This window comes from Malus sylvestris, chromosome 7, assembly GCF_916048215.2.
Source record: "Malus sylvestris chromosome 7, drMalSylv7.2, whole genome shotgun sequence".
Classification (NCBI taxonomy): domain Eukaryota; kingdom Viridiplantae; phylum Streptophyta; class Magnoliopsida; order Rosales; family Rosaceae; genus Malus; species Malus sylvestris.
Genome location: NC_062266.1, coordinates 30,055,113 through 30,074,483, shown reverse-complemented (window position 1 = coordinate 30,074,483; position 19,371 = coordinate 30,055,113). Strand labels below are relative to the sequence as shown.

At 37.2% G+C, this 19,371-nt stretch overlaps 1 protein-coding gene across 1 annotated transcript; it reads left to right on the top strand.

Annotated features, from left to right (window-relative positions):
* The first annotated feature begins 16,266 nt into the window (after nucleotides 1-16,266).
* Nucleotides 16,267-18,070, top strand: LOC126627931 (LOB domain-containing protein 15-like). Its single transcript, XM_050297498.1, has 3 exons — nucleotides 16,267-16,757; nucleotides 17,004-17,259; nucleotides 17,550-18,070. The coding sequence occupies exons 1-3, from the start codon at nucleotides 16,744-16,746 to the stop codon at nucleotides 17,952-17,954; spliced, it is 675 nt and encodes a 224-aa protein (XP_050153455.1). The 5' UTR covers nucleotides 16,267-16,743; the 3' UTR covers nucleotides 17,955-18,070.
* The last annotated feature ends 1,301 nt before the right edge of the window (nucleotides 18,071-19,371 follow it).

Here is a 19,371-nt window from a genome sequence, read left to right as displayed (position 1 = left end):
TAATCTTATGTTGTTGGATATTATGGATTTTGATGTGATTTTGGGCACTGATTGGTTGCACTATAATCGTGCCAAGATAGATTATTATGGGAAGACAGTCACATTTCATTGTCCTAGATTACCTGAAGTTACATTTGTAGGAGAGCCTAGTGGGATGAGGCATGGTATTATTTTAGCCATGAAAGCAAAGAGAATGTTGTCGAAAGGTTGTCAAGGATATTTGGCTCATGTGGTGTTGAATAATGATGCTTTTAGTAGTGTGGAAGATGTTCGTGTGGTCAGATATTTTCCAAATGTATTCCCTGAGGATTTGCCTGGATTCCCGCCAGATAGAGAGGTGGAGTTTGTTATTGATCTGCTTCCAGGTACGAATCCCATATCCTTAACTCCTTATAGAATGGCTCCTACTGAATTAAGGGAATTGAAAGTCCAATTGCAAGAGTTAGTGGATAAAGGTTTTATTCAGCCAAGTACTTCACCTTAGGGAGCTTAGTTTTATTTGTGAGGAAGAAAAATGGAACTTTAAGGCTGTGCATTGATTATAGGCAATTGAATCGGGTAACCATTAAGAACCGTTATCCATTTCCTCGTATAGACGATTTATTTGATCAACTCAGAGGTGCCTGCGTATTTTTTAAGATTGACTTGAGGTCGGGATACTATGAGTTGAAGATTAAAAATGAAGATGTCCCTATAACCGCATTCAAGACTTGATATGGTCATTATGAGTTTCTTGTGATGCCATTCGGGTTAACTAATGCACCAGCAACTTTTATGGATTTGATGAATTGAGTATTCTAGCCATATTTGGACAGGTTTGTTATTGTCTTCATTGACGATATTTTGGTATACTTTAAGTCTAAGGCTAAGCATGCTAGACATCTGAAGTTGGTGTTGAGCAGTGAAGGAACACCAACTATATGCTAAGTTTAGCAAATGTGAATTCTGGTTGAATCAAGTGGCATTTTTGGGACGAGTCATTTCTGCTTAAGGCATTCAAGTGGATTCTCAGAAAGTGGCAGCTGTAGAGAATTAGAAGCAACCTCGAACCGTCACCGAGGTACGGAGTTTTCTTGGCTTAGTAGGCTATTATAGACGGTTCGTTAAGGATTTTTCAGTGATTGCTTTGCCATTGACGAGGTTGATGCGAAAGGATATTAAGTTTGAGTGGGATAATAAATGTGAGCAAAGTTTCCAGCAGTTGAAGTACTATCTCACTCATGCTCATGTTCTAGCGCTTCCAGATGATAACGATAATTATGGGGTTTATAGTGATGCTTCTCTGAATGGTTTGGGTTGTGTATTGATGCAACATGGTACGGTGATTGCTTATGATTCGAGACAGTTGAAACCTCATGAGAAGAATTACCCTACACATGAATTTGAATTAGCAGCTATCATCTTTGCTTTGAAGATTTGGAGACATTATCTTTATGGTGAGAAATGTAAGATCTTCACAGATCATAAGAGTTTTCAGTATTTGTTTACTCAGAGAGATCTTAATCTTTGACAGCAGAGGTGGATTGAGTTACTTAGTGACTATGATTGCACGATTAAGTATCATCCTGGTCGTGCAAATGCAGTGGCGGATACACTTAGTAAGAAGACTCCAGTCAGACTTAATGCCATTTATGATTGTCACGTTCCTCTTCTAGCATATTTGAGGTCCACTGAAGTGGAGTTAGGAGTGGAAGATTGAGAAGAAGCTTTGCTTGCTAATTTTCAAGTTAGGCCAATTTTAATTGATCGTGTGCTCGAGGCTCAAATGAATGATGAAGAGACTCAAGAAATAGTTTAAGCAAGGAACTAAGGAAAAAAGAAAGATTTTAGAATTCGAGAAACTGATGGCATGCTTATGCAGGAAAGCAGAATGTATGTGCCGAATAATGCAGAGTTAAAGAAAGAAATTTTAGATGAAGCACATATTTCGGCATATGCAATGCATCCAGGAGGCACTAAGATGTATCATACCATTAGACCATTTTATTAGTGGCCATTTATGAAAAGGGAAATTGCCGAATATGTGAGTAGGTGTGCCATTTGCCAACAGGTTAAAGTTGAAAGAAATAAAACGTTTGGGTTGATGCAGCCATTTCCCGTTCCACAATGGAAATGGGAAAATATTACTATGAATTTTGTGTACAAGCTCCCTCGTACACAGAATGGTTATGACGGAATTTGGGTGGTAGTTGATCAACTTACGAAGTCAGCACATTTTATTCCAGTAAGGGAGAAGTATTCGTTAAGCCGATTAGCTAAGTTATTTATATCGCAGATTATGAAGTATCATGGTGTGCCAGTTAATATTATCTCGGATCCGGATCCCAGATTTACTTCCAAGTTCTGGATAGCATTCCAAGAAGCTCTTGGTACGAGATTGCTTTATAGTACGACCCTCAGACAGATGGACAATCTGAGAGAACCATTCAGACATTAGAGGATATGTTGAGATCTTCAGTGCTGCAGTTTGGAGATAGTTGGCATGATTGTTTGGATTTGATGGAGTTCGCCTACAACAGCAGATATCATTCAAGTATTGGTATGGCACTATTCGAGGCACTTTATGGGAAATCTTGTCGTACGCCTCTATGTTGGTCAGAGGTTGGCGAAAGAGTTTTAGTGGGCCCTGAGATTGTGGATGTGACTACTTAAAATGTTCAGGTAATTAAGTTTAACCTGAAAGCAGCCCAAGATTGACAAAAAAGCTTAGCAGACAAACATGCCACTGATCGGAAGTATGATGAAGGTGATTGGGTATTTCTGAAGCTATCGCTTTGGAAAGGTGTTGTACGATTTGGAAAGAAAAGAAAGTTGAGTCCTAGGTACATTGGACCATATATGATCACCGAGCGAGTCGGTGAGGTTGTTTACAGGCTTGAGTTGCTTCCAGAGTTGTCCAAGGTGCACGATGTGTTTCATGTTTCGATGCTTCGACATTATGTTTCAGATCCTTCACATGTGATTCTTCCTCAACCTTTGGAAATCAATTCGGACTTGACTTATGATGAAGAACCAGTGACTCTTTTGGATTAGAAGGACAAGGAACTAAGGAAAAAGACAATGCGTTTGGTAAAAGTGTTATGGAGAAATCATTCAGTGGAAGAAGCTACTTAGGAGACAGAGGATCGGATGAAAGAGATGTATCCACGCTTGTTTTATGATTATTAGTGGATGTATTTGTTTTGTATAATTTCGAGGATGAAATTTAATAAGGTGGGGAAATTGTCACAGCCCGTCCCAAAATTCATTTATTAGTAATGTAAAATGATAGCTTTATCCTTGGACGGGAAAATGGTAGTGTATATGTGTGACATATTGAGACTTAGAGGTTTTTATCCACGTTGATCACACACACACCACACTCACTCCTTCTCTCTTCTTCCCGTGCTCTCTCTCTATTTTCTCTCAGACTCTCTCTCTCTCTCATTCTTCTTGTACGGACGAACACCAAGGACCTCTCAAACCTCACAGATCGAGGAAGAAAATGGTACCATTGTGTTCATGAGGACCCTATGAGTTCAAAGGTATCAATTTCAGGTAAGGAAACCTTCGATTTCATGTGGAAACCCTAGCCCCGATTTTGGTCACTATTCATGTGGACGTAAATATGTTGGTTTCAGGAAATTTCAAGCTCCTAGAGAGCTTTAGGAGGTCCTAAGGAGGCTCGGGGTGGTTCGTTTGATAAATTTGGACGTCGGGATAGCTAGTTTCAAAGTTGACCGAATTATCAAGCTTTCTCAGGTAAATTCTAGTGGATTTCAAGGCTTAAAATGGTATAACATGATTCTTCATGTTGTTAGCTTTCCAATGGTTCAAATTTCATGAAAAATGGTTAAGAAACGAGCGAGAATAGACGTTTTAAAGTTTTACCCAGTTTTCCGGCGACCAGCGACTGATGTGAGAATTACTTGACACACAAATTAAACCCTCTTTTTGACAATTGTAGTATAGATGTAAGTAGGGTATCGTTCTAGGCCGGGGATTAGGAGGGATTGCTAATCTATTCTAAATTAACTTAAAAATATTAAACAAGACTCAAGGACTCAAAACTAGGCTAAAAACTCTAATAACTCGAAACACACTTAAAATGACTCAAAATAATGAAAACAATCACATTAGACACTAGGAATTGAAATGGACGGAAATTGAATTAAAAGACTAAAAACAATGAAAATTAACTAAATAATATAATTTAATAATGGGGGGGTTTGGTTTTGATGAAAAGTAAATTAAACTTAATTAAATTACAGAATTGACAAAAACATAAAATTAAGGTAAAATGATAAATGACGGACTAGCTAGAGGGTTCTTCTCCACACATGACACATATGCAACCTAAATTGATTTTCAGTTGTTCTTTCAATAAATTGTGAATCTCAATACTCCAGATTAACCGTGAACAGCACTTTTTTAATCTTCAAGTTTTCCTTAAGTTATTGAATTGGACGGAAAAACGCATACAACAATTCAAAACATTCTTCAAAAGTCCCCTACGTGAAAAGCACAATAGAGATACAATCAAAGATCATTAAACTTTGTGAAAACTATAAGCATTGACGAGGCATTCGTAACTATGAAAAGCATGATACTCTTGCCAAGAATTTACTTAACGTGATTGTGACTAGCAACCTTTACTACTTGTGAAAATAAGTTCATAACGATTAGGTGAAATTCACTTATATTCTAGCATCAAATTCATGCATGTAAATTAAGCGTGCACTCTCAACCAACATACACAAATCAGTTTTTATACGAACGGATAAGTAAATTGAAATCACAACTTATGAAATCACAACCGAAGGTAATCAATTCATATTACAAATATATTCATGGTTTCGAATTAACCTCTAGCCAAAATAAAATTAATTACACATTATTAAAACAAAAATAAAATAGGAGTTTGGAAAGATTAAACCGAAAGAAAGGATCTGCTGCTTGGACTCTGAACTGCATGGACTCTGAACTGCATTTTCATGCTGACCTCCTGTCCTCCTCGCCACTGACTTCCCTTCCTCAAGCTGCCCAATGGCAGCACTCTCCTCTCGGTCCTCTTCCTGCGTCTCTGCGAGCTGCCCAAAGGGCAGCTCCATTCTCTCGCTCCCCAGACCGCCTTATCTTTCCGTCTCCCCCCTTAACCTCCCGAGGCTCCCTTTCTCTTTATTCCTAGCGCCCTCATGCGCCCTGCGTCAGCCCCTTCTATTCTATTATTTCTTTCTGTTTCTGCGCCAGCCTGCACCACCTTCTTTCTTTCTTTATTCTTAGTGTCTCTCCCACTCGGTTTCTCCTGCTTTTGTGCTTCTTCCAATCAGTTTTATTTTATTTTCTTTTCTTTCACACTTCTGCTCGTTTCTGCCTTCTCTCTATCCCTTTTCACACGCTGCCCACATGCAGCTCCCTTCGTTTGTCTAGCTGTCTCTCTCCCATGCTGCTTTCAAGCTGCCCAAAGGCAGCCCTATCTCCTTTTGCCAATCCCGTATATCCTATTTTTCCTCCTGTCCTTGGATTCAGCCTTTTTCGCTGCTAACCTCTCACGTCCTGCCCTTTCTCTTCATGCTTTGCCAGCTGCCAAAGCAGCTGCTCTCTTATTTTATTATATCTCTTCCATGCTTCACACTCCCCGCATCTTCTCCTCCTTTGGCTGTGGATTCTTTTGTTGTCTAATTGAAAAGCCATGCTTGGTAAACAGATATTGGAAAAATCAATACCGTGATGCATATATACATTCTGCATAGATTTAAGGACAGAGATTTAGTTCAATTATAATCGCAATGAATAAACTAAATTAATTGATCTAAAAAAAATCATAATGTTCGAAGTAACTATTCTGTTTATTATTTAAAACTCATTTTTGCCATTTTTATTTTCTTTGCATAACAAATCCTATAAACACAAAAATAACGTAAATAGCTCAAAATATAAAGAACTAACTAAGAAAAGACGAGTGAATTTGAAGTAAAAATATATATAAATATGATCCGATCAGCGACTCGCCGGAGAAGATGACGGCATATTCCGTCAGTTTGGACGGAATATGCTGACGCCGTTAGTCAGTTTTAACAGAATCTGTTAGATTTTAACGGAATATTCCTTAACGGCAGTTAGGGAATCCGTCAGTGCGCTTGCGCGTGGGCCGTGCATGAGGCCTTGCCTTCCCCGGCGCTTGAGGGCGCGTGAGCCATAGAAAAATTATTTTAAAAATATCACAATGTTCGTGAGGTTGTGTAGGTCACGTTGGTATATTCAAATACCAAAATTGAACAATGTATGAGAAGTTATTAGCTAGTTTTACCTATGTACTTTAAAATAACATTTTTATAGTTAATTCGCATATAGGTGAGACTTATCCCGAGGGCGAGCGTATCCACGGGCGACTCGGGGGTTACAACCCATCAACATACCAGTGAGTGGGCTTTTGTTTTCAGTGTATATTTATATACTTGATATATTTCTCAGAAATGCATTTTTAAGGAAAGTATGCTTTGAAATGATATGCCAAATACTTTTATATTCTGAATATGCATTTCATGGTTGCATATATATATATATAAATGTGGTGCTATGGACGCACAGGTAAGTTCAGGTAAGTTATGTTCGGTTATGTGAATCATCGATGATGTGATATGTGATTGAATAATGTTGAGCTCATAAAACTGCACTTAGGGTGATTGTGATTTAGCCAGAGATATGAAGTACATGCATGTTTATTTATGTCACCTCCCGCACTATATGCTTATATTAGATCAAACTTAAGTGCACAGTCTTGTCGTACATACCTTATTTATGGTTCCGACTTGTAGGTGACTAGCAATTTATCGCCCGGCTATTATGAGAGAGTAAAATTGAGCATAACTATATTACGCCCAATCTTGTCATACAAACCTTTTTAGTGGTTCCGACTTATGTGCAGTATATTGTCGTACAGGTCATTGTAGTGACTCCAGCTAGATTGACTTTGAGCTATGAATTCAGCTGTACAGACTACCACAGGGGTTCCGGCTAACATATCATATTTCTATGAATTTATTCTTACCTGAATTGTTTACTCTATTATATATTGGCATGGCATATATTTGAATATGATTATGTGAAGCATGAGTTGAATTGATATGATTTCATATATATCTATATTATGTATATGCTTATTTTTTTATTTTGGGAAAATTATACATGTTTTACAGCGAAGGGTTAGATATGTTGATAAAGAAAATGATTTGTAAAACATTTGTTTTTGCCCACTCACGTTTTTTGTTTTGCGCCCATCCAGGTTTTAAGTAAGCTTGATGTTGGTGGCTTGAGGACGTCGGCGGTTTTGACCTATCTAAATAATAGTAGGACATTCCTGGTACTGTATAATTAGTACTTGTCATACTGGACTGCACCTAGACTTAATATGCATTGATTAAGAGTGTTTACTGTTGTAACTAACTCCTATCACTTCCTGTTTAGTAGTGCACTCTAGTATTTCGGTTTTTAATTATTCGTATAATTCTTATCTTTATTGCTTCTGCACTGTGTACATGGCTACGTCATTCTCACGTGACGGCCAGCATGTCTCGACTCCGGTCGGGGTGTCAATTTCTATATTTTTATGAACCATTCTAAATTCTTATACCAAATGTAGTTTAAACCTTTTTAACTGTCAAAAAAACATTTTCAACTCTTCCAAAAACAATCCAAACATGCCCCCATCATAGTGCTCAGTTTCTGTACTAATGTAATTGTATACAATAAGAACATGAAAGTTCAATAAGGTATTATCATATACAAATTTTTAGGGTAAATTACATTTTACCTCTTAGGTTTGGGGTCGATTTCAATTTCTTATAACATCTTTAAAACATTTCAATTTTATACATTTACTTATCATTTTATTTCAATTTCATACAACAGTTAAAAAATCTATTAAGTTAATCGTTAAGTGATGACGTGGCAAATATGGGGTTCCCATTTGTGCAGACGTGGCTCCACATTTGTGCCACATGGCTAAACACTTAATAAAAAAATTTAAAAATTTAAAATAATTAATTAAAGAAAAGTATATTAAAAAAAAGAGTTAATCTCAGTTTACTACCCTGAAGTTTTGTGGTTTTCAACATTTGGTACATGAAGTTTTTTCATCCCAGAGTCATAGCTTAAGTCTTAATTTTGGAACAGTTTCGTACATCCGTTAAGTTGGTTGTTAAGTCAACAGTTAATTGATGATGTGGTGCCCATATGGACAATGATTGGGCGCCACGGGTCAATATGGGCCCATGTAAATATTAAAAAATTAAAAAAATTAAAAAAAAAAAACTTTTCTTAGCATCATGGCCCACCCTTTCCGACCCCCTTTCTCATTCTCCTTCCCTTATTCTCTTCCCTGCACCCATCTCCTCGCTGAAGCCCCAACCAAGTAGCACCTCCGGGTCCCACTCCGCTCACTACTCTTTCTAAAAACCGACCTCGACTCACGACGCCGCCGCTTCTTCGCGTTAGAAAATTAAAAAAATTAACTTTTCTGGCATGTCCCCTACCTCAACCCCCAACCCCTTCCTTCATTTCTCTCTTCTGCACACCCTATCCGCACATCCACCCTCAATTCCCTCTCCCAAACCCTCCAAGTAAGCTGAAGAACCCGATCCTCCATCTCCTACATAAAGCTTAAACCCTAAAAACTGAAATCCTCATTCCAATGTCACACAAATCCTTGGATTCACATCACTATGTCGATTCCTACGCATTCCAACTTCATGGTTGGAGACCTAGCATACCTCTACGCATACCTCCAAAACCCTAGACTCCTTTGATCCCAAATCCAATGGCCTTCTCGTCCATACAAAGCACCCATGCCTCTCCAACAAGATGACTTCTTTTTCTATCGATGCCATCGACATGTCCCGGTTGACCTTAGTCGACGACGACAGGACGATCTCTGGTGGACACCATACTAGGAATGAGAGCTTTCAGTTCATCGCAAAGAAGCGGCGGCGTCGTGGGTTGAGGTCGGTTTCCAGCAAAAGTAGTGAGCGGGGTGGGACCCAGAGGTGTTGCTCGATTGGGACTTCGGCGGGGAGGTGGGTGCAGAGAAGAGAAGGGAGAGAGAATGAGAAAGGGGGTCGGAAAGGGTGGGGTGCCCAGAAATGTTAATTTTTTAATTTTTTTTAAACTTTAAGTTTTAATTTTAAATTGTTTTTTAATATCTATGTCGGCCCATATTGACATGTGGCGTCCAGTCATTGTCCACATGGACGCCACATCATTAATTAACGGCTGACTTAACAGCCAACTTAACGGATGTACGAAACTGTCCCAAAATTAAAACTTGAGGTATGACTTTGGGATGAAAAAAACTTCATGTACCAAATGTTGAAAACCACGAAACTTCAGGGTAGTAAACTAAGATTAACCCTAAAAAAAAAAAAAAAAAAAACACCCAGAACCCTCTTCATCTTCCCCACCAACATGTCTCCATCTCCTCCACCCCCTTTGTCTTATCCACCCAAGCACCCCCTTTTGACACACCCCGACCGAGATCAAGGCATGCTGGCCGTTACGTGAGAGTGACGTAGCCATGTGCACAGTGTGGAAGCAATAAAGATAAGAATGATACGAATAATTAAAAACCGGATTACTAGAGTGCACTACAAAACAAGAAGTTATAGGAGTTAGTTACAACAGTAAACACTCATAATCAGAGCATAATAAGTCTAGGTGTAGTCCAGTAGGACAAGTACTAGTTATATAGTACCAGGAATGCCCTACTATTATTTAGATAGATCAGAACCGCCGACGTCCTCAAGCCACCAACAACAAGCTTACTTAAAACCTGAGAGGGCGCAAAACAGAAAACGTGAGTGGGCAAAAACAAATGTTTTACAAAACCATTTCATTTATCAACATATCTAACCCCTCGCTGTAAAACGTGTATAATTTTTCCCAGAATCAGAATATAAGCATATACATAATATATATATGAAATCATATCAATTCAATTCATGCTTCACATAATCATATTCAAATATATGCCATGCCAATATATAACAGAGTAAGCAATTCAGGTAAGAATAAATTCATAGAAATATGATATGTTAGCCAGAACCCCTATGGTAGTCTGTACGGTTGAATTCATAGCTCTAAGTCAATCTAGCCAGAGTCACTACAATGACCTGTACGGAAATATACTACACATAAGTTAGAACCACTAATAGCCGGACGATAAATCGCTAGTCACATACGAGTCGGAACCATAATTAAGGTATGTACAACAAGACTGTGCACATAAGTTGGATCCAATACGAGCATATAGTGCGGGAGGTGACATAAATAAACAGGCTTGTACTTCATATCTCTGGCTAAATCACAATCACCGTAGGTGCATTTTTATGAGCTCAACATCAATCCATCACATACCACATCATCGATGATTCACATAGCCAAACATAACTTACCTGTGCCTCCACAACACCACATATATATATATATATATATATATATATATATATGTAACCATGAAATGCGTATTCAGAATATAAAAGCATTTGGCATATTATTTCAAAGCATACTTTCCTTAAAAAAATGCATTTCTGGGAAATATATCAAGTATATAAATATATACTGAAAACAAAAGCCCACTCACTGGTATGTCAACGGATCATAACCCCCGAGTCGTCCGTGTATACGCTCGTCCTTAGGATAAGTCTCACCTATATGCGAATTAACTATAAAAACGTTATTTTAAAGCACATAGACAAAACTAGCTAATAACTTCTCATACATTGCTCAAAATTGGTATATGAATACACCATAGTGACCTACACAACCTCAGGATCATCCCCAAATTTTTAGATAAATTTTTCGAGCTCCCACGCGCCGGCAAGGGCACAGTAAAACGCGCCCCCCACGCGCGGCCATATGCCAGACACATGTAATGGAAATGGAACGGAGTTAGGAATATTCCGTTAAAACCCAACAGTAACCGTCCAAACTAACTGACGGTGTTAGCATATTCCGTGAAAATTGACGGGAGATTCCCTTGTCTTCTCCGGCGAGTCGTCGGTCGCCGATGACTTCGTCGGTTTCTGGAAAAATATTAAAATCGTCCTAACTTCTTCATTTTTGCACCATTTTTCATGAAATTTGAACCAATGGAAAGCTAACAACATGTAGAATCATGTTATACTATTTTTAAGCCTTGAAATCCACTAGAATTTACTTGAGAAAGCTCGATAATCCGGTCAACTTCGAAACTAGCTATCATGACGTCTAAATTTATCCAACGAACCACCCCGAGCCTCCTTAGGACCTCCTAAAGCTCTCTATGAGCTTGAAATTCCTTGAAACCAACATATTTACGTCCACATGAATAGTGACCAAAATCGGGGCTAGGGTTTCCACGTGAAATCGAAGGTTTCCTTACCTAAAATTGATACCTTTGAACTCGTAAGGTCCTCACGAACACAAGGAGAGAGAGAGTGAAACCGAGAGAGAGAGTACGAGAGAGAAAAGAGAGAGGGTAGGGATGTATGTGTGGTCCCAAAATGTACACCAATCATAACTAAGAGAACACTTAGTTCTAATTAGATCCAATAAAAGAGGAATATAATTAATTGGTCCAAAATCTTAAGTTTAAACCACCACATCCCATAATAATTCACAACATCCAAGGATATTTAGGTAATTTCACACCGTCGATAACATAATTAATGTACATCTCCGGGACGGGCTGTGACACCTTCTTTCATCCTCTATAACCCACCATTTACCCACCCGAGCCACCCTTTATTTGATCCACTCCTCCCTCTTCAATTCCCAATAACACTAGATTGTTCCTCTTTTAGAACACCTCAATCTGCAACCCAATGGCCTCCTGGTACCGCGAGAAAGCTGATGATGCCGTAGAGAACGGCTTATCAAACACCTTCTTAGCCTTGAAATTCGACGGCTTGAAAGAGAAAACCCTTATGTCCAGGCCCATAGCCAGCCCGAAGTAATTTCCAACCCCGCCTCCGGGGATTGGTTTCGGGTGATAGGGAAATTGGGGAGAATGCCCATTGTTGGAGTCGTAACTCCTCCTTATGGAGACATAGATGAGGGTTTTGAGATTTGGCTGCGGTGAAATCTTAGCAGGCCTTGGAAGATCAGAGACGAGGGTTTTGACATTTGAATTTTGTGGGTTTGTGTGATTTGGGGTTCGATTAGGGATTCGAAATCAGCTTAAACAAACGCACAGACTTCACTCGGATTTCAATTTGCGAAATTTAACAGCTTTTTTCACCTGCCCACATTTCCCACCATTAAAAATTGGTAATTTCAGGGGATGGAGGGGTGGAGCCATGGAGGGGATGCAGGGGTGTCGGGTAGGGAAAACGAAGAAGGTTCTGGGTTTTTTTTTAAAATTTTTTAATATACTTTTCTTTAATTAATTATTTTAATTATTTTAAATTTTTATTAAGTATTTAGCCATGTGGCAGCTGCGTCAGCACCAAATGGGGATCCTATATTGCCACATCATCACTTAACGGTTAACTTAACATATTTTTTAACAGTTGTATGAAATTGAAATAAAATGATAAGTAAATGTATGAAATTGAAATGTTTTAAAGATGTTGTAAGAAATTGAAATCGACTCTAGACCTGAGGGGGTAAAATGTAATTTACCCAAAATTTTATCACAAAAATCATGTTCTCTTGTTTGAGTTTAACGTCAATCAATCAAAGAATCCACAATGATGTATATATTACTACTGGCGGAGTTAGGATTTGTGGGGTCATGCTTTTGACCAAAAAAAAACTTCATTGGACCATTTCGTCGAACACTTTAGGAACATGTCGATTCTTGCCAAAATCTGCCGAAGGCTTATGTTAATATACGTCAACAACTACTATAATATATAGAGACTTGTCAAGTGTGGCTATAGGAAACTATAGAGTAATGTTGAATACTGCCAAGACTTTTTAATTATTAAAGCATTTCGTCGAGCATTTAGTGTGCACAACAGAGTCACACAAGAAAAAAAGAAAAGGAAGACATAGATGATAAAAAAGTTAGAAAAAGAAGTAGGAGGAATAAATTGTAATTTAGTTTGCCCTGGTTGTTTACAGGGTCAAATACAATATACATATAAATATATATAGGGTTTTTTAAGTTGTTGGGATTTACAGACAAATAATGACCCCATGTTAACTCCGTCATTGAGTTTAACGTCGATGATCCAAGAATCCACAGTGATGAATATATATGCCTTAAACCTAGCATTTTTCCCAGCTAGCTAGCCTGCATATATTTTGTAACGATAAGGGCAAAGTCTAGTGATTAACAGTGATCCAGCCATCCACAGATTTAACCTATTAAGGGTATATAAATTGGACTTATATCTAATTTCCTCTACTTAGAATAATATAAAGATAAATCTATTAAGGATGCAGAGGACCTGGATATGGAGAAGTCTCAGGTTTTATACTTGTGACCCGTGGAAGAGATCTCATGCTATCATAGATTAACAATTTAACTAGATAACAACATTTTACAACCAAAGTTCATGCACACAGCTTACTTATATTGGCTTTCTTGATATGGCTAGTAGCTACCATATACATATATTGACCTAATTATTTAAAAATTTGAAACGAATGTCGGTATAAAGAGTTGAAAGTGAAAATGAAAATGTGAGGTAGCATTAGCCAGGCTTCATCACATCAAATCAAATTGCATCGCATATGGAAAAATGTTTGTGTGGATTCAGAACATCGTTACATGGTATTATAATTACACTTGTTAAATTTTATTAAATGAAATAGTAATATCACGTGACAATATTCTAGGTAAAAAAAAAAAAAAAAAAAAAAAAAAAAACTCATCGTGTATGACCACGAATGCCAAAAAACTAGAGTTACTCTTTATCTGAAGCAACTTTAAACCTATTGGCATAAGAAAATGGCGGATAATAAAGTTCTAGGTTTTGGTGCAGAGAGATTAGAGAGTGAAAGTGTGAGAAAGTAGGTTGGGGATGAGAGAACATCGGGGCGACTTGCGAGCCTTAAATTACGGGTCAAACAAGATTGTAAGATGGTGCCATTTTCTTACAATCTAAGCAATGCAGATATATAAATTTCACATTTCACAATTCACAATTCACAATAAATTAAAATATTAATCCCCTGCAATTCTTTATTAATTCCCTTCTCTTCGAAATTATTCTTTCTTTTTCGTTCCCTCCCTTTCACCACCCACCTTGACATAACACTCCTCACTCCTCAAATTCACAACTAAGAATTTGCCCCATCTACTACGGACCACATATATATTAATACTATTCCTCATTCCCCTTGTCTTAGTAATTAGGTCATTGGAAATTTGGCTTAAGTATTTGTCTAATCTTCTCATTTGTTGTTTAATCCAACGATTTTAATTAGATTGCACTACTGTTGTAGTTACATGCAGCTTTCATATATATATATATATATATATATATATATATATAGAGAGAGAGAGAGAGAGAGAGAGAGAGAGAGAGAGAGAGAGAGAGAGAGAGAGCTAGTCAATCGAGAAACTATTTCAACATTTTTGCAAGATTTCATAGAGGGGTTTAAACGGTTCAATATTAATGGATCAAGCACCAATATTATTTTTAGCTTAACCACATGCTAGTAGGTATGCAATTTTATTACAAAAAACTTCGATACAATTAAAAATAATACCACTGAATACAAGTTATATATATTTTTTTGTCAAGTTTATGACGTGAGATTTTTTTACATTCTTCTTCAATGCAATTCTCCAAGCATGAGTGTGCCCATGTTATAATGGCACGCAACTCGAAATTAAGGCATTGGATTTCTTCTTAAGCTAACTATTAATCGAATGAAAGAAAGAAAAAAACTCTGATGGCCGCCGGCTTAGCCAGACGAGTCATTGAACAAAGTATACAATCATTGAAGCTGTTGACAGCACTAGTTAAAATATGGACAACGCAGCATTTGGATAGCTGAAATAGACAACTAGGTTAGATTAATCACAATGCATTCCTTAGATGAAAATGTAGGTAAACTCCGATAGATACGTCGCAATATATAACTTATCTTGAAGGGTGCCTAGTCTTTTTCTGTGGACATCACTGATGTGTTGAGTAATCTTATAGAGTTAGAGAGCTCCTTGAAGTAGGAGTTTGGGATATGACTGACAAGGGGAAGGAAAAAATAACTTTCGAGATGAATTAGTTCTTCGTCCCAACAATCAAACCCCATTTGTCCTATATTCATTTATATATGACTTCTAATGTATATACTTTTGATTTATCCCAATTTTATTGTTGTATATGTGATTCTTTTGCTTGTAAATATGACTCACTAAATTAGACAAGGAATGTATATAACTCACTTCGATTAATTAATCCATCTAGCTGGATATGCCTGAAGGGGAAAGAAAAAGGGAGTGCTTGAACTAATTTGCTGTTGATCCATATGTATTAGCTAGTTGTAAAGAATGGGAAAATCAATGTTTGACAGATTATAGTTCTGACTAAATCATATGGGTCTAAAGTTGGTCTTAGCCATCTTCAAGTACAAATTGCGGTTTTCACACGGTGATGCCGATATAAAATTTCGTTTTCGAAACAAGATCCCAGATACAGGCTTTTTAATCAAAGGTGCGTTCTTGATTTTGACAAGGAGCTAACATGCCTATTACAACTTAATAATGAGATATATCTCCTCAATTATAAAACGTGAAAGAGAAAAAAAAGTTTGGTACCGAAACATACTGATATAGTTCCTGATACATTAACATTGTTGTTATACATATATTAAAGAATAATAAAATAGAGAGGAGATATTTTATTTCTCAAAATAACTTTTAAGAGGAAATTAAGTTTCCTTACCCTTATGTATTTAGGCCTGCTTGTTCAATTAGGATTGATTTATTTCTTGTTTGAAATTAGTTTTCTATCTTGTTTCTTATAAATACTTTATGGAGAAGAATAACGAATTATGAGTGTGTGTTTTTTTTTTGGTCAAAGTGAGTGTGTTTAGCTATACATTATATTATAAATATATGTACTGTAGATTGATATTCGGTATCAACAAATAACAGTTGTACTCTCTAATTCTAAACACTCATGTGGAGCTAGCTAATTTACATTTTCAATAATAGTTTGTCTTAGGTTATTAATTAAAAACATGTGTGTTATAAGATAATTTGTGTTCAACTCTCAAAGAAAAAAGAGGGGGGAAAAAACTAGTTAGGTCTTTCCTGAGAATGAAGCAAGAACCACATGCAGGCATGAAATCAAATGGTTGATTCAAAAAGTCAAAACACATTTAAGGAACCACACGTGAGCGCGAGAGGGCTAGCGGTCACAGAGTTGGCTTTTATGCTTTTCTTCCCTCCCCCTCTCACTATTCTCTCTCCATTGATGCTTTTATCTCAGACTGAGAGTGCTCTATTGCATTCTGGAGAACTATAATTTCTGGAATCCTCGTACATCAACCAAAGAAATACTTATCAGCACCAACAAACAAAAGTTCCTCAGCTTTCTGCTCCCCTTCTTATAATCTGAGTCAGTAGTTTAAACTCTATTAACACTCCAACCCCTTTTGTCTCTTAATTTGTTTTATAAAACCATATTAACAGTAGACCACTTTTTATATAGTGTACCTTGCCTTTGAAGTTCACTCATTAATTTGTACCCCCCTATATTATACTTCCTTCTTCAACCCTTCCTCTCTTTCTCCTTTAGCAACTCCACCACCCTGAGAGAGCATGCCTGAATGTCCAGAGAAAGGTAATAATTATTTTTTCCTATAATTGCAACGTTTTCTATGGGAACTGACTTCCACGCAAATTTTTCTCTCCTTACACACCTGTTTTTTCCTAGCCTTCGAAATGAAGAAATCAAAAGAATATATAGGAACGGAAATAAATAGGAATGCGCAAAAGGAGAAAAGAGTTTGCGGAATCAATTCTCTTTCTATATTTGTATTATATGTGTCATCACAATTTTGTTTATGCGTTAATTTTCTGCTTCTAGGGAGAGAGTTGATGAGTTAGGCAAGAAGTTTAAGAGAGAAACTGATGCTTCTTCCCATTATCAAATGGGAAGAAGACACATGTTGGGCCCTCCTGGAACCCTAAACACCATCACTCCTTGTGCTGCCTGTAAACTCCTCAGACGAAGGTGTGCACAGGAATGCCCCTTCTCTCCTTACTTCTCTCCCCACGAACCCCAGAAGTTTGCTTCGGTTCATAAGGTCTTTGGTGCCAGCAACGTCTCGAAGATGCTCATGGTAATTAAACTATAAGTCCTAATTCTTATTAAGTCATCATTATGCATTCATCATGTACTTTCAATTTCGGAGAAAAGTGTTTGATACTGGTGCCAAGCTTCATCTTTCCATATTTTGTTAATATTTGGTTTTTATGAAATAAATCCTAATCCTTCAATTCCCTCACTATTTTCGTTAAAAAGAATAATTGGTTTTTATCGATAATATATATCTTTTAGATTTCTCATCCTGGATTTTTATTTCTTGGTTCTTAATTACCTTATGTGTCGTGCACATAATTATTTAATCAGGAGGTGCCGGAGACTCAAAGAGCAGATGCAGCAAATAGTCTTGTTTATGAAGCAAATGTGAGGCTACGAGATCCGGTGTATGGATGCATGGGTGCAATTTCGGCTTTGCAACAACAAGTTCAATCTTTACAAGCCGAGCTCAACGCAGTAAGGGATGAGATACTTAAATACAAATACAGGGAAGCCAATCTCCTTCCATCTAATTCTCATCATATGGCTTTGTTCTCTACTTCCGGGGCTGTTTCTGCTGCTTCCTTGCCCCAGACCCCACAGCCACCCCCACCGCCGCCACTGCCACCTCCTATGCCTCCTACTTCATCTTCTTCTTCTATGTACACTAATCAACAAACCAGTGCCGCGGATTATAGCTCCCTTTCAAGTGAAAATGTTTCCTTCTTTGGTTAAACTTTAATTTTTAGACTGAAATTAAGACATCGATCCCATTTAATTTTCTTATTATGATGATTCTTCAAGTGGAATAAAATGATGATAAAATATAGCATGCTACTTATTAACTTTAATTTCTACCAATTTTTATAGTTGATATACGATTTCCTGGGAGGTTTTTAGTTTCTTAGTTAATGTCAATCCATTTTAGGTCCTTATTTTGTCGCCAGATATTGTTGGTTGTTATGTTCCTTTCCGCATGCTACTTATTAACTTTAATTTCTACCAATTTTTGTTCTTCTCCGTAGATATTGGACGAAATATAGCAAGTATCCAATTTAAAACTCGTCCTCTAGCCACTAAAGTCAAACGTGTTAGTTTGTTCTGTTGTTGCACATTATTCATGGTATTATATGTTGAACATGCAGAAGTACCTCTCTGCCATGTACCATGTTTTTGAATTTACTATTTGATCCTTGTATATCTTAGTAAGAACGCGATTTTAATGAAATCCTACTACATGATATATAAAATATGCTTTATTACATGTTGTATACCTCTCTGCCAACCAAGGATCATGAATTATTGTTAATTTGAAGAAATTAATATTGAAGTTGGGGGAGGAGACAATTAAATTAAGGCTTATGAATTGAAATCCTCAACATGTCACATTAGAAACTCTAATGCGAATCTTGTATATGTATCCAATTTCTACCAATGGTGCCGTTATTTAATATTTACTACCCTTCTATTATAATGGGTATGAGGGTTAGTCTTGGCGAAACGGAAATGTTGCTCCTTAATTTGTCACTGAAAGGTCACGGATTTGAGTTGTGGAAACGGTTTCTTTGCAAATAGCAAGGGTAAGGCTACATACGATAGATGTTCCCCTGACCCTCACAAAGCAGAAAGCCTTGTTGGCTTGGGGTCGCCCTTTTATATGGGTACTGGAATACTTGGAATAGTAGTAGTGGAAGCTTCATTGTTCTTCCTTATTCTTGGATAATTTGTGCATTATGCTAGTTGATCACTAATTTGTTAAAAACATAATAAAGAGTTTGCATAGTAATTGGGGTACAGATCATATTTCATCCGACAATTCTGGATAAATTATGGTTTCTATTTTCTGAGTAAGATTTTAAGGGCCAAGGTGGTAACCCTGACCCAGCATGATGAGAAACTGAATAATTAAGTATTAGATAACTCATTAATTTTGGGTAGAATCACCACCAACCGATGGCATGGCATGAATGGTAGCATTTGGGACACCGCTAAAATGGAACTTTTGTACTGGAAACGCTGTGAAACAATTTCATAGCTCTCACAAATTAGTTTAATTTTGATTTTATTAACAGTCATCTGGTTGATGGAGTAGTGGTATATAAAAAAATAGGGTTCCTGCTCAAAAACTAAAGATTCTTTGATTTATTGCACA